The 15721-nt window shown below is 35.7% G+C and overlaps 1 protein-coding gene across 7 annotated transcripts in view; it reads right to left on the reverse strand.

The window, feature by feature from the left end:
* PDS5B (PDS5 cohesin associated factor B) overlaps positions 1 to 15721 on the reverse strand; it is a 118409-nt gene that overhangs the window by 36813 nt on the left and 65875 nt on the right. For all 7 annotated transcript variants that reach the window (XM_054843866.1, XM_054843846.1, XM_054843856.1 and 4 more), the window contains exons 15-22: positions 11459 to 11507; positions 9858 to 9997; positions 9665 to 9780; positions 7779 to 7884; positions 5733 to 5893; positions 4998 to 5121; positions 4092 to 4250; positions 3233 to 3301 (exon numbers count right to left, since the gene is read on the reverse strand). In XM_054843866.1, the coding sequence (XP_054699841.1) occupies positions 3233 to 3301; positions 4092 to 4250; positions 4998 to 5121; positions 5733 to 5893; positions 7779 to 7884; positions 9665 to 9780; positions 9858 to 9997; positions 11459 to 11507 (924 nt within the window). The remainder of the gene's footprint in view (positions 1 to 3232; positions 3302 to 4091; positions 4251 to 4997; positions 5122 to 5732; positions 5894 to 7778; positions 7885 to 9664; positions 9781 to 9857; positions 9998 to 11458; positions 11508 to 15721) is intronic.

Consider the following 15721-nt stretch of genomic DNA (forward strand, 5'->3'; position numbering starts at 1 on the left):
ATTCAGTTTCTTTATGTCATAACCAGTAACTGTAACCATTAGTGCCTCCCATTTGCTGGGAGGACAGAAACATGCTAGCTCTTTATTTGGTCTTCAAGTAAATAACGTATTCAGCCAGGGAACAGTCACATGCCACCTTGTGCCCTAACATCTCTGGTCAGCTCCTGAGCTATTTCAATTTTAACCTTTGCTTTTCTCGTCCCCCTCCACAATACCCTTGCCCCAATTTCACTGTCCGAATCTACTCTAGTCTTCCTTCCATGTAAGAAGTCCTAACCCCAACTCCTTCAGAACTGTCCTCTGACCCCACTATGTTCCCAGTTTCTTTGCTGCTGTTAATGATGTTGTGATAGCATTCCAGCAACCCTTCAGAATAAAGCACTCCCATGAAATTAGTACAGGGCATAAGAGTTCCCCCAGTCAGTGCTTCTGGCTACCTTAAGACTTAAACAAACGTGATGTGAGTTTGCACTGCCCTCATGTTTTAAATATTTTTTTTGCAGCCAAACAGCATTAACTATCAAAGGATAATTCCAGTTGGAAGGAGCGTCAGGAGGTCTCCAGTCCAATCTCCTGTCTCAGTTTTATCCACTGTTGTGCTGAAAGCCTCCAAGAATGGAGATTGCACAGGCTCTCTTGGCAGCCTGCAACCTCTTGCAACCTGTTCCATTGCCTGTCTGTTCTCAGGCTTTTTCCTTATATCCAGTCTGAACGTCCTGTTTCAATTTCTGTCCCATGAGCCTAGAATTCTCCTCTGAGGTTAAAAATTAGTATACACAACATGAAAATACCAAGTCAGAACACAACATGGGTCAGAACCACAGCAGAGGCCACAAATGACTGCTTTGTGCTCAACAGCACAACACGAACTACATGTATTTGAAATGTGAGCAGAAGTGATAGCACATTATCATTTCTGAGACTGAATATAATGTGACAGATCTCTCATCTGTCATATGAGAAAACTGCAGTTAACTACTAGCTATACGCAAACTGTCAGTAGTGAATAAGTATTAATTTTTAAGATTAACAAAAACAATCAACACAGTTATAACCCTTTCCTGTGATCTAGAAGTTATCATCACGCCTCCATTGTAAAAGTGTAATGGGCTCCCATCCCATGTAATGATCCTAGAAACAGTCTTCCTACTGTGTCAACATTATGACAACAGCTAGCTTAGGTTTCTACTACTTGAGTTTTCAGAGCCACAAATGCTGCAGATTTGTGCAGTAGTAAAAAAAATGAAACAATGCCCACTTAAATCACAGTTAGAGAAATAGGATGCGAAATCTTACATTGCAGTGTACATAGAAGGAAACAAGAAATCACTGCTACTACATAAGTCTCGATCCACTGCATGATGCACAGAAGTATTCAGTACTGATCACTGCCAAGAGAGATTACTGCTTTAGAGCAGTCACTCAAGTGTCAGGTGTAGGAATTCAAGTCTAACTCATACAATAATTAATCCAATTCATATTTAATACTCTACTGAAACATTTCTCTACAGACATAATTTCATTTAAGGTTTAACATTGAAAACTAAGGCTAGCCTGTATCAGTTTACATCTGTTAAGCTGGACAATACTAAAATTTTGTCTTCATCAGTCCTTCCCCCTTTCATACTTAAATTTGCTAGTTTTAAGATCCCCATTAGATACATTACACAGTTATGTTACAAAGGGAGATAGAGGCTTTTAAAACCAGAGTGAAGAAAAATACACTGTCAGAGAGAAATCGTTTATAAACTAATGGTGTGGCCTGCCTGCAGCGTTCATTAAATATAAGCTTCTCAGTAGTAATAAATGCTAATTAAATCTGAAAATCAATTTTCACAATAATCTATTTTCACTTGCCAATAAATGCTTCTTAGAGTTTTCAGGCTTGGCTTCAACTTCAAATTGCCTTAAGATTTTCTATAAGCCAATTCCCTTCCAAATAGCCAATTGTATGAAAAATTTTATAAATATAAAAGTGCATTTTAGATATTACACCTTCACAAATCATTAAAAATATGAAAAAACAATATTTACTACTTCAAGTTACATGTATAATCACTGAAGTGAAATCATGTCTATTTTAAACTAGTAGTTCATGAAATCAAAACAAACATGCATTCTTTTAACAATTTTTGGAGTGTACTGTGTAACTATGGAATTGCACAAATAAGAAAAATATCCTTGCTGTAGTCAAACAAATAAAAAGCTAACAAATCAACTCCAAACACAACTGAGCATTTCCAGTAATGATTTCTGTACCAAGCTGGAAACCAAAGTCCTTACTAAACCAGCAGGGAAGGAGTTTAACAACTTCAAGAGAGACAGCAAAGAACTTTTTTAAACCATCAGAGCAACTTTACTCAAAAGGCATTGGAAGTTAAATGACTGCAATAATTAACTTTGAAACAGCATGCTACAAAGTACATGCATCTTTAATTCTGAAAGAAAATGTGAAAGCATCATCTATTCCTGTTCTGAAGAAAGAGCATTTAAAAACAAATACAGACACACAATGTATTTTCCACCATATAAGTCTATTTCTGATTGAGTGAAAAAATTGAGTCAGAAGATCTGTTACCAAGTCCAGAAAATGTAATAGTAAACTTGCTCCAGAAAAAAGAACAAGCTTGAAATGAAATTTAAGTTAAAAAAACCAATAAAATCCCCACTATTTAAAAGTGGGGTTTTTTTCTCTTTTTTTTTAAATCTAGGTTTTTCCCTAATACTCAGAGAAAACCAATGCAACACATTTATTTATTCATTTGAGGAAACTGACAAATCCAAAACCAATTTTTTCTTTATTCTAAAACAGCACCGAAAGCTTCTTGGAATATCCCAAAAATTCAAAAGAAAAAAGGAAGACTAAACAAAGTCTCTATGGTATTTAACTCCCTGTTAAACAGCAGGGGGAAAAAATAATTTTACTTTATCTGTGATGATATCTGGAATACTTAAGTGTTGCACACCAAACCTAAGCCTATAAAAAGCTATAATAAAAAAAAAAAAATCAATAAAGTGCTTATATAAATTTATTTACAAAAGTAAAAAAAGTAGATGCTCCCAAGAGCATTTTCTTCTGGCAATCCAAAAACGTATATTCTGATAAGATCCTCAATTTAAAAACGGTTACAACTTCTTTACTTTTAGAAAGGAGACAAACAAACAGCAAAAACCAGTTGATTATGAAGCATTATACACACAATCATAGGAAAATATAGTAAATGCTACTTACTTTAACAAGTGTTTCAGGAGACACTTCTTCATCTGGGACCCAAAGTTTTGTTGTCTTTTTTCCTGGAAGCTAAATCAAATGTTACATTTTGTTACACTCTTACTCTTCAGTGAAACCTGCTGTAATCTCCTCTTTCTTGTTTGCTTCCAAGAACAATACAGCAGCACTACAACTGGTTAGCTTCACGCCTTCTGTATTTTATAGAAGTAACCACTACAGAAGTGAGATGCTGCTCTTATCTCACTGTTCAAGTATCAGCAAATTTAACAGTACTAAAGGGGTTTCTTTTGTTTTTCTTACCTGAAAACTATTGCTTTAGAGTGTAATAGCCAATGCTTTGAAAATTATTTCCATTTTCCATATCCAGTAGACTGGAACCTCAAGCATATCGTTTTAGACAGTAATTTTTTCCCTAAGCAATGGCTGACAATGCACAAGTTATTTTTTTCACTTTATAATCACTATCAGTATGGAAGTATTAGAAAAATTAAAAAAGTCTTTCATTTAAACAGTATGTATTTCAGTTTCAAATGCTTTATATTTCCCAGAAAAATCACAACTTGCTTGCTCAAGACAAGAGACTGAGCGAAGTCAATAGCCATCTTCCCATTTTTAACAAAAGACAAGTCATGAGTGATCAAATGCTGTGCTGTACAGCTCATCACTGAGTAATGACCACCAAATTGGCACTGTCTCCCTTCCTGTACTGTGTGCTTTGAGTCAAACAGTGTAAGTGGAAATCCAAAGACAGCCATGTACAAAGAGAATGACCAACAAGCCCAAACTTTTCACAAGTACTTGCTGAGTATCATACTACAAAAGAAGCAGAATCTTAATACAAGGTTTTTAAAATACTTACCCTATCATTCATTAGCAAATCTTTAACAATAAACGTGGCAACCAAAGATTTCAAAGGAGCAGCAAATTGATCAGGTGCTAGCATGGCTATATGGCCAATAGTAACCAACGGCGTAATGAGATGCTCAAAATTGCTTGGATCCAGACTTTTATGCAGTGGCTAGAATAAAGGCAACAAATTCAGGTATTACTGATATAATCTGTGTCTTATTTGGGGGAGGGAGGTAGGAGTTCTTTACCAAGCTGTCCATGTGTCTATTTCAGAAATACAATTTTAAAGGAACTATTGACTATTTAGATTTAAAGAGACATTCATCAACCCTACAAGTGTCCTAAAAATCAAAAGAAAAATCAAGACGACAGACAAAATGTTTATCACGTCTAGGTAGTTCGAAAAGTGGCAAGTCAAGCGGGACCATTTGGGAAACAATGGATTAAAAAGCATGTTTTCTTGTCGAAGCAGTGGGCATACTACATCTCAAGATGGCAATTTCAGTAATGGACTCTGATTCAGCCTTCAAGACAAAAGGCTGATGTACACTAATTCAAAAGTATATTTACAGTTATAATTATAAAATCTACTGAAGTAGTCTCTACCATAATTCAGTTTTCCATAATGCCTGTAGCCATTTAAATACTTCGAGCCAGTCCCAACAGGGGTGAGGACTGGTTTATGGTTCCTCTTTCCACGAATAGTTCATGGTTCTAGCAGACAGTCCAACACTTTGTTTTACTCTATCATTCGCTACCATTTTTCAGGCCAAACTGTAGGAGAACAAAGGGAAAGGGGAAAAATATCTTCTCTAAATTTGACAGAACGTGCCATACAAAATGCCACTACATTCCTTAGTTGACATATGCAATATAAAAGATTTAATTAAGAGTAACCTGAATATTTTAATTTTACCTCAAATATCTGTGCAAACTGTGTTTCTTTGCTGGAAAATATTGCATGGATGCAGTGAATAGCATACTTGGCTTGACGAGGGGGTCCCTTTTTAGCTTTATGATGCAACACTGGAAGCAAAGCACTAAAAAAAAAAAAAAAAAGAGAGATATAAGTACCTTTTCACAAATTGAGAATCTACCAAAATACCAAGCTAGCAAAAAAGTGCAGATACACATCTATAAAACTCAACATCCTGGCAAAAGTGCTTGTTCTTGTTTTGGCAATTTTTTCAAAGAAAGAAAAAAAAAAAAGGATCATTTATATAGCTTGCAAGTAAAAAAACCTAAACCTGGTTTTGTTGATAAAATATCATGTGGAAAAACAAACAGTTTATCTGCACAAGTTACTAAATCCTCTTTTGGAAATATTCTTGTCTACATATCCTCACTGAATCGCAAAGAATGTTTTTACATTGCCTTATATTTAATTTAGGAAAAAACATAAGTAATTCTGAAGGGCAATGATTAAAATTACAGTAGTATCAGTGACATATCAGCTGTCACTACTTTTCACTTCCATTCTCCAAAAACCTCTGCATTTTCAAGTCATTCAAATCTCTTTCCTGTTTTACCTGAAGTAATACTTTCTTGCAAAAGAATGCAGGATAATGCTATAGCATGTAAAAGGCAGAAAGAGAACTTTCAAAGTCCAATATAGTAAAGAACACTACTCAAAGTGAGATACACAACTTACGATCGTATATGAGGAAAGTCTTCTTCAATTTTACTTCCTGTATTTTTGAAAATTTGTAATGCAGCTTCTGCCACTTTTTCATCATCCATTTTCAAGCAAGCCAGGAGAGATTCGAAAGTTTCAGCTGAATGAAATGAGATAGGGTGCGTAAACGAAAGTACCTGCCAAAATAAGATGAAAGCCATGTTAATATTTGTAAAGGTCCACTTATATAGAACATTCCATCAAAAGTAATTTTCACTGCCATACTGGAATATTTATGACACTCTGCCTTGTTTAGTCACGTGATCCACATTTCCGATTCTGGCTTTTTTTTTTTTTTTTAGTACCTCCTAAATATTTCTGTCTATACATGATCTCATCAGGTTTAACTTATTTCTCCAGTCTCGATTTCTTCTCCTGTTGTTATGAACATGTACTTCCCAGTGGCTACATTTATATTAGCAAGTACTGGGTTACAGCAGAAGCAGGTCTTAAGAGAAACTATTGATGCTAAGGAAGCAATATTCACATTTCAGGGGGTTTACTTCAGAGTATTTCTAGACTGACTGAACCCACTTTAGCCACTGCAACACAACAGTGCTTCCAAAGCCCATCTCATATTTTTGTTTCTCTAAAAAGAATCCAGTTTTTGTGCTCCCAGACTTCATGCTTGTTTGCTAAGTGGAACAACTGGTGGTGCTCGGAAGTGAAGTTCCTAACTCTAAAATAGTGACACAGACATATCCCATAGGGTGTCTAGTTCCTCAAGCTTTCCACAGCAGCTTACCAGATCCTGTACCTCTCCTTCAGATTCTTGGACTCTGTCTTCAAGCATGACAGTCATCCCACGTTAAAAAAAAAATCCTTATTTGATCCTCTCTGAAAGTTTGCCTTCTCTTCATTCTTAAGTGGCTGTTGATTATCAGCCTCTTTTCATATAATATTCTGACCCATGGCAAAGAAACCACCCCAAAAATCTAGGAACTTCCTCACATGCTTCATTGTATGGCATTCCCTTTTCTACACTGCTATACTTGTCCTTTCTGGATTCTTCTCATGATGTACAGACCATTTTCTTCAGGATAATCTTACTCCTCTTCCTTAAATGTGTCATGCTTGTTCATATGAATATGTAAATACTGACCTGGGAGCCTTCTTCCAAATATATAGTCCTTCATGACATGATTCATTCTTACTCAGATTCGTCTTTGTGCTGCTGGTTTTTTGCACTTTTATCTAAACATGCACATCTGGCTAAAGAATGACATGCTCTTAGATACATCTACTAGGGCCTTAGTTGATCTAATATATTCTGAAAACTTCTGCATGGGAGTTCTTTAGATTTTGAGGCATCTGAAGTCAACCCACAGCTGGACTACTCCCAACACTATCATATAACTGAGGTGGTACTATGGCACAAGTACCTTTCTGTGCAAGTACAGGCAAAGCTGACACTACGTAGTCTCTGTCAAAGACTTCAGGCTAAAAGCACTAAGTGAAACAAAAAGCCCTACGTAATTGCACCTTAAAAGGTTCACGCTTTAAACAGTACTTGTAAATAACACAGTGATAAGCCCTTTTCCTCCTAGGAAAAAGGCAGAGCAGAGTAAGAAATTTTGTACAATGTCCCCAGAAATGCATCTCAATGGGGTTTGCTCTGTTAACTGAGTCTCAAAGATTACACATAGTTGAAATAGATAAGACCCAAATTTATGAGAAACTCATAGGAACCACAGTATTGTACTGATATACAAGTACAGTTCCAAAAGTAGTATAACTATATTCAGAAATCGCTGAATTCACAGTCTAATAATCAAAACTCAGCTGCTGACATCACACATGCAACTACTTTCAACTTCCAGAAAAACTTCTAAATGATTTGTAAGATAATCTTACTTACATGCCACATAAGATGAGCATAGAGAACAAAAACCAAACCAGTACTCTTCCAGAAAGCCACCACATGCTTATGATTAAAGATACTGAGCGCTAATTAAAAATTTATTTTAACAAAGTTGCTACAGAAAGTTTCATGTGCTCACTGACCATCAGGAGTATACTTGCCTTAAGCAATTCAAGACCTGCTCTGATTGCCTGGTCAGTAGGTACACCCTCATCTTCATCATCAGCTGTTCCATCTATAGACTTGTTTACTTGCTTGATAAGGGCACTGAAGAGCAAAACAAAAAGATGGCCTTGTACGTACTGCAATTCCACCTTGTATGACTGTTTTCTTAAGTTTAAGATAATTAAGTTTATTTAATAAGCTTATTTAAAACACCTAAAACATAAGGTTGTTATAAAACAAATATAAATTAATCTCATACATAATATGGTTGTCCTCGTCTCCCATCTAAATCAAAGCTTATAAAGCATTAAGTTCAAAAACTTTTATCCGTCATGAATTAAGAACTATTATATATACATTACTCCCAAAGGATGACCAAAATAAGAAAACAATTTGAGCATTACAAGCTACAAATTCAGGTAAGAATTATGCCGAGGTTACTAGCTGCTATGGATTCTTAATAATTGATGGAAAATAATTGTTTATAATGTTTAGTCTATAACAAAGAAAAAAAAAACCATTAAACAGCTGTTCTAAGAGATGATGAAAAATTTAAAAGATTTATCTCCTGTATATTTCACCTTTACAGTAATGCTTGGTTTTTTTCTTATACTGTATCCTAGGAAGGGAAATAGTGATTATCCAAATTATTCTATTAATGAGTGGTGCAGGCAGCTTTCCTACCAAGTGCTGAACAATACTCATAATATTCCTTCAGTACATCCTGTAAATGGTATTTATAGGGCAAAAAACCCCCCGAAGAAACCAAAACACCAAAAAACCCCGAAATCAACCAACCAAAAAACCACCCCAAACTTGGTAGCAAATCAAGGGAAAGACCTCCTAGTCAGACTTCAAATTTCTGTTTTCTGTCCCAATTGGACAAAAATGACCGTCTATTAAAAAAAAAAAGTCTGACAGTCTTAAAAATGAAGCAGAAGTGAAAAATTACAAAGATGGGAGAAGACCGATCCTGTGGCAAAAGTAAAAGTGCTTTTTACTGCCTTTTTTTTTTTGTGCTTCTATAGTGTATGGCAATCAGTCAGTAGGTAGATTGTGAAACAAGTATTACAACTTAGCGCCACATGTGAATATTAGTTTAAATATACATTTCATATTGCTTCTGTGAATTTGAAAAAAAAATGCATTTTCAAATTTAAAGTAAAAATCTAGCTACACATTGTACTTCATCCAAGATCAAAAGAAAAGTCATGTTAAGAATGTTTCTGAAACAGATTAAGTGAAATCTCAATGGCTTTATTACATTGTATATGGGACAGGCAGAAAGTGAAAAGGTCAAGTACTTAAAAATCAGTTACTATAGTTGGAATTAACAGATAAGAATTTACCACTATTTAGAACTAGTCGTCTCTCATAAGGTACCACATATCTCAAATACAACTGTTTAATAACCATTTCAGCAATTATTTCCCCCTCCATAACTTGGCTTATTCTTCCTTAAAGTCTTGATGCCTTATTACCACAATCTTTATTTCCTCAGTTAAATTACTGTTGATGTCACTATGAGCTAGTATCCTGGGTGGAAAGCTTTAATGAAGTGTCTGAATAGCCATGGACAGAAATTTCTTTTATAATAAGGCAGTCATTCACAAACCAGATTTTTCCCATCAGCAACATATCCATTTTTACTGACAGGTTGTCCCGGCTGTGCTGAATGACAAATCAATTGTTCGTGTGGCTACATTCTGAATGAGGAGACAAAAAACCCCCAAGCAAAGGGAAATGGAAGAAAATATTGCAGGTCACCAGGTCTTAAACCACACCCACCCAATCCATTACTGCTTGCGCTTAAAGATGAAATTAGAAACCCCAATTTCTAACCCTGCAATCTACGGCCAACAACACAAACACACACAAATACCTGATGGATTCAGTATCAATGTGCACAGGAGCAATTCTCTCAAGAAGAAACTTTATCATTTCCAGGAAAGGATTTGTTGGTTGCTTTGGATTGCCCAACTTCTTTGTTATTTCCCTCTGCAACATAAGTTTCAATTAAATTTATAATCAATTCCATTCCAAAAATATTCACATGTTTTAAGAGCAATTCTTACCACACATCCTTCAGCCTGTTTGCAAGAGCATGTTGGGCTAACGAGCATTTCTAACTGACTTCTTATTTTTTCATCATCTTCTAGAACTTGTGTGAACTTTTTCATGAAATCTTGAGCTTTCCCTGGATCAGGAAGATTTCCTTTAAAAAAACAAAAGGAATCACTATTCATTATAATAAGTATCAGTACTGTAAATTACACAAGTTTGAAATGTCACATCAAGAAAGTTTCTATATGTGTTTAAGTTAACTAAGAAGCAGAGAGGGAAACAAACACAAAACATCTTAACATGTGCAGACATATCTATGAGGACACCAATTTCTAAAAATCTGTATACCCACACATCTCCCCCGGCTATTGCTTTCTTCTCCCTTCACACTCATTTTCTAGTAAGTCCACCTGTTCCCGTTAATATTATTAACAGCTCAAGTTGACCTCAGAATGCAAAGCCCTATGCTCCACAGAAAAATATACTCAGTGAATAGATCACCTGATATGCCAAATGTGAAAATCACCAAGAGTATTTTTGCTAAAATACTCCTTCACTAAACATAAGCTTTTCAACAGCTTGCAACGTTCAAAATAAAGCTTTAAAAATGCATTTTTTAAAACTAAATATTAAATTTTGTATTTATATTTTATAACCTAACAGGACTTTTTTGGCAAAGTGTTAGCCTACTATTTAAGATGTTTTATGGTTTTGTTACAATAGGTGTTAAGCAAAGTTGGCACAGAAGATGGTATAGGACTATAGGATAGTTAGTTCAAAACAAGTTCTACTAAGTATTTGTTTTGCTGTATTTTTTTTTCTTTAAATGCAACCAAGAACTAGAAGAATCAGAAAAATTACAAACTGCTCAAGTTTTATATTATAAATAAAAGGAAAAAAGGATTTCGAACATGGCCGAGGCAGCAAGATTCAGCTTTTCCTCCACATTTTTGCAAAAATGTCCATATCCTTAAGTAGTATCTTTTTTGCCAGAACAGTTTGCTTTTTAAAAAACAAGGTTGATTTAAAAACGAAATTTCAGAATTGTAAAGCAAGTTTTTCTTCTTACTAGTTTTAATGCTATTGGCACAGTGGGCTGGGGAGAAGAAGTATTGCTTTGGGATTGGTGGTTTTTTCTTTGCCAAAAGTTCAGATTACACAGAAGTTCTTCAGTTTCCAAAGTGCTGTCCTGCTCTACCCAAACCCACACTCTTCTCCCAGCAGAACTTACAATACCAACACCCCAAAGACAGCTAAGTCAGTAGATAGTTTAGCGGGTTAGTTAACATCAGTTAATATATATTCTATAATAAATGGTAAAGCAGACACTAACACCCTAAATAATCTACATTTTGAATTAGTCTACAACAGATGCAACCAAAATGTCACGTGATAACCTTCATGACTGGAGACTTTTTACAGTAAGGAAATAAGTCTGGTTACAGTTGTCTTAATTCTTTAAAGCATATTGTTACATTGTGTTTATCATGATTTATTTATATTTTGTTACAAAACTTATTTGTTATAAGCTTATCTCAAATGATTTTTAAAGCAAGAAAGCAATCTATTTCAACTGTAACTTTTGACAGTGTAAATACTTAAACTGACTTACTTGTTATAACCATCACTTTCGAGAATATAGCTTTACTGCTGGCATCTGTCTGCAAGTCACAAAAGAAAAATGTGTTAAGTAAAAATTTTACATTATATATTTCCACTTGAATACTGAGTGAGCAAAATTCCATAATGCATTATCCACAAGTCAGCACCCGTCATTTTGTTAACATGTCAGTGTGTTAGAAATCAAAACTACGACTGCAGAGTTAATACTAGATAGTTACAGCAAGGAAAAGGTAGGTCACACCTACAGTAACACCCTGTGGCACATATGCTGATGTACAGTATTTTTATTCCTTTTCAGTCCACTATATAAAACTTACAAACAGCACAACTGGGTTATTTCTGCAACTGTCTTCCATGTAAAGCCTCTTTGTTTTTATATTTAAAATGAACAGCAAGAATTAAATTCACTTTATCTTCTCGATCAGATATTGATTCTCAATAGTCTCAGCAGTAGTTCCCGCTTTATTGTAAAGAATGGAGCAAGTCAATAATAAGACAATTGCTACTCCTGTTCAGCTGAACAGGGAGGCAGAAGATAGCACTCTAATTGTGAAAGTAATAATCAGAGACCATGACAACAAAAAAATGAAAACATAACTGCATTTCAGGATATCTGTGAAGCTTAGATTTCAGTGAAACTATTGCTGATTTAAAAATTGTCCAACAGCTCTTACAAGCAAAATAAGTTACACAAAAGACTTATCTCATTTTCCGGTACAAGATTTCAAATTCCACATACAAAGGCCACCTCAAGAGTTAGTTCTGACACAGAGTAAATGGATGTGGAAAAAAAGAATACCAAAAAGTTCACAGCCAGCTAAAACTACATAGTAAGTACATTTTCTTGATAAGAATATATTTTTAACAATAAGGAATGTGTGTACAACGTATCACCTCCTACTGAAGGGAGACAAACTAGTTACCAAGCCACTTTTCCCCCACTTTTAGTTGTACTCCACAGTATTCTACAGACTAGGAAGTTTTGTGGAATTACACTAAAGTTTCAAATATTAAGGAATTATCACTAAAAATGACAAAGGGAGTCCTTAACTGTACAATTAAGATAACACCCTGATCATCTTCAGAAAAGTGTTCTCAGGTAGACAGAAGAAAAAAAAAAAAGAAGGAAAAAAGAAAGAAATCTTGTGTAGTTAGTGTCATTAAACAACTCTGACAGCTTCGTAAGTAAAATGAAAATTGGGACCTGAAAGAAAGTTCAGGCTTACAGCAATATTGTCAAAAGCATACAGACCCATTGGCTTCCAAACCAGAAATGAAACTGCTCTTTTGCCAATCGACTTCTGACAGATCCACCTTGGTGACACAACTTATGAAGTCTACAAAACTCCATAAATCATAGAATGCATGTAAATAGTATCAATTATGGTCTCCAACTATCAAATTATATTCTTCTGAGAAAAGATTTAAATAAGACACAACCACACTTCATGAGCTTTCACTGTAAAGTATTTAAATTTTAAAAGAACAGTGTTTAGCAACCACCATTGCTAAAATTGTCTTTTCTAGAACTCCCTTTATAACAGACAAAATTGGTAGCCTAAAATTTACAAACAAGAAAACATAAGATCAACTCAGAAGGCTCATCTTGGTAAGAAGAGTTCTTTTTCTTCTAAAGTACATGAGGCAAATGAACACCTACAGTGGGGCCTTTTCATCAGGTTCATATCATGAAAGAGTTGCTAAGAGATAGTGTTGTGAGCCACTGACATTTTTCTTATAAAGGTCTTAAAATTATTATGGAGCAGATAGGAAAAACTTCAAGACAGAGGTCAAAGTCTTGTTCAGGTGCATCTAATTTCTTTGCATTTTATTAATGAAATCTGCATAGAGATCTCAAATAAGGTTCAAACAAGTCATATCAGCTTTGGAGATAACAAAATTACAATTTATTACAATAACCTTGGCTAACACATGGAAGTGTCTATTTCCAGGAGGAGTATCCTTCAACTTTTCAGAGTAAATTTCTGTTCTGCAATTGACTAGGTACTATGAAAGAAAATAGGATTATTTGGAGTTCTAACATATTTGCATGGGTTTTTTAGTCATAAAAAAGGGAAATTTATTAGCCAATGTGTAGAAAATTTGGCAATGTTTGAGCAACCTCTGAAAGATCAGAGTATAACAACAATGTCGCACGAGATTAAGACAAGCAATGTTTTTAGTGAATGTCCTATCTTGTGACATGGACACCTGGCATGTAATTTCAGCCATTAAGTATTTCTGCAGAACTTTCTGTCACTTTTTAGTGCTGGAAGAATGCTGTCATTTTCGGGGCTTTTGGCTGTCACAGCTGAACAGGCACGTTTGGACAAGAAATGAAAAAAACAGAAATCAAATCTGGTTGATAGGATTCAAGTGATGTCAACAGATTCACACTTCTTGCAACTCAGAAGAAAAATACCAAAATTGTATTGTGAATTTTTTCTTTGTTCTGACAGGTTTGGTCTTCTAATACTGGCTAAGTCTTCAAGTACTGGCTAAGGCTCCCATTAATACAGACATTAAGTTGAGCAAACTACTAATCATTCAGCCAAACAAACCTGAGTCAGAAGTATTCTTTTAACTTCTAGTAGTAGTATAACTCCAGAGAATAATGTCAGATTGAAGAAGATCAAGAAACATTTCTTTTTAGATGATCTACTGTGGCACTATATCTATATTATCTTGCATTCATGATATGGAAGCACCAGAACAGCTGCATATCTGCAGCAAATGAAGCTCATATATGCCAATACAGACAAACCAGCTTTCATCCACTTTTCCACATGTGAATAGGCAAATTTATGTATTTCATTTAGCTGTATACCACTGTTGCAGGAGAAAACAAGAAGAGCTGTGATTTATGCTTTTGCTCTTCAGAGAAGTAACTCATCTTAAAGGCAAGTTTGATATCCATTCTGTCTCAGATTAGGAGAAGTTATGATCAACAGAAATAGAAGGTTTCTTAACACATTTTCAGTGTCCTAAATAATGCTTACACTGGGGAAAGCCTGAAGAGGAAAAAAGGAGAAAGCCTGAAGAGTCTCACTAAACCACAAAAAGGTTCTCTCAGATGAAGAAAACAGCGGACTGGAAAGTTCAAAGATTTATAGTCACAGAATAATGTAGGTTGGAAGCAACAACTGTAGATCACCTGGTTGAACCACCTACTCAAAGCAGGGTCAACTGAGATCAGGTTTTGCTCCAGGCCTCATCTAGTTGCATTTTATTTACAAGGATGAAGATTTCACAACCCCTCTGGGCTACCTGTTCCCATATTTGATCACCCTTACTGCAATTTTTTTCCTTACTACCTAATCGAAGTTTCATTGTGGCAACTTCCATACACTGCTTCTTGTCGTATCCCCTGTTCATCTGAGAGCTCTCACAATGCCTACACTTGCCACAGTGACAACACCTACACGAGAAAAATCAACAACTAAGCTATCATGATTAAGTGGAGAAATTTGATCAAAGTGAAAAAGCACCTATGGTAACACCAGTTATACTCTAGCAGGTTACTAGTTCATTTCAATTTTGATTCCTGAAAGACGACGGAGTTTCTACAGCTCTGAATGACTAACGGGTATTTGTCTCAAGAGCATTACTGACTTGGACTGTATACCCCTTCAGTTCTACTCCAATTATGAAAATGCACTCATCTCAAACACAATGAATTTATTATATGAATTAATTATCAATTTGGAGGAAAAAATAAAACAAATAAAAAACCAACACACAAGGAGCATCACAGAGAAAAAACTTTGGTAAAAATAGCTAAGCATCTGCATTGGGTATAACGGGGTTTGGGGTAGCAAAGGGCTGCTGAGGTGACCTGTGCAGGAGATGGTCAGGGACTCCTGTGCCAGTCAAAGCCACTTCCAGTCAGCTCCACAACCAACAAACTGACCCATGGAAACTTCAGTCAGAGAAGCCTATGGTGCCCCTGAGAAAACATATTTAAGAAAGGGTGGTAGCCACTAGGGCCAACAAGAGGGATGCCAGGGCAGGACGGACAGCAGAGCAGGAGAAGAGAGAGATGCTGAAGGAAAAGAAGAGACACCTGAGCAGAGGCAGGAGAGATGCCAGGGGAAGAGCCGCTGGAGCAGGCATGGAGAGGAGGCAATGGAGAAAGTACAACCCTAAAGAGACTGCAGCCGATGGAGGAACCCACACTGCAACAGTGGTTAAGAAACAAGGAGCAGCAAAAGGAAAGGAATCACCATGCCCTGACCTCCACCTCCTGTGCTGC

Source organism: Grus americana, chromosome 1 (genome assembly GCF_028858705.1).
Source record: "Grus americana isolate bGruAme1 chromosome 1, bGruAme1.mat, whole genome shotgun sequence".
Lineage (NCBI taxonomy): Eukaryota > Metazoa > Chordata > Aves > Gruiformes > Gruidae > Grus > Grus americana.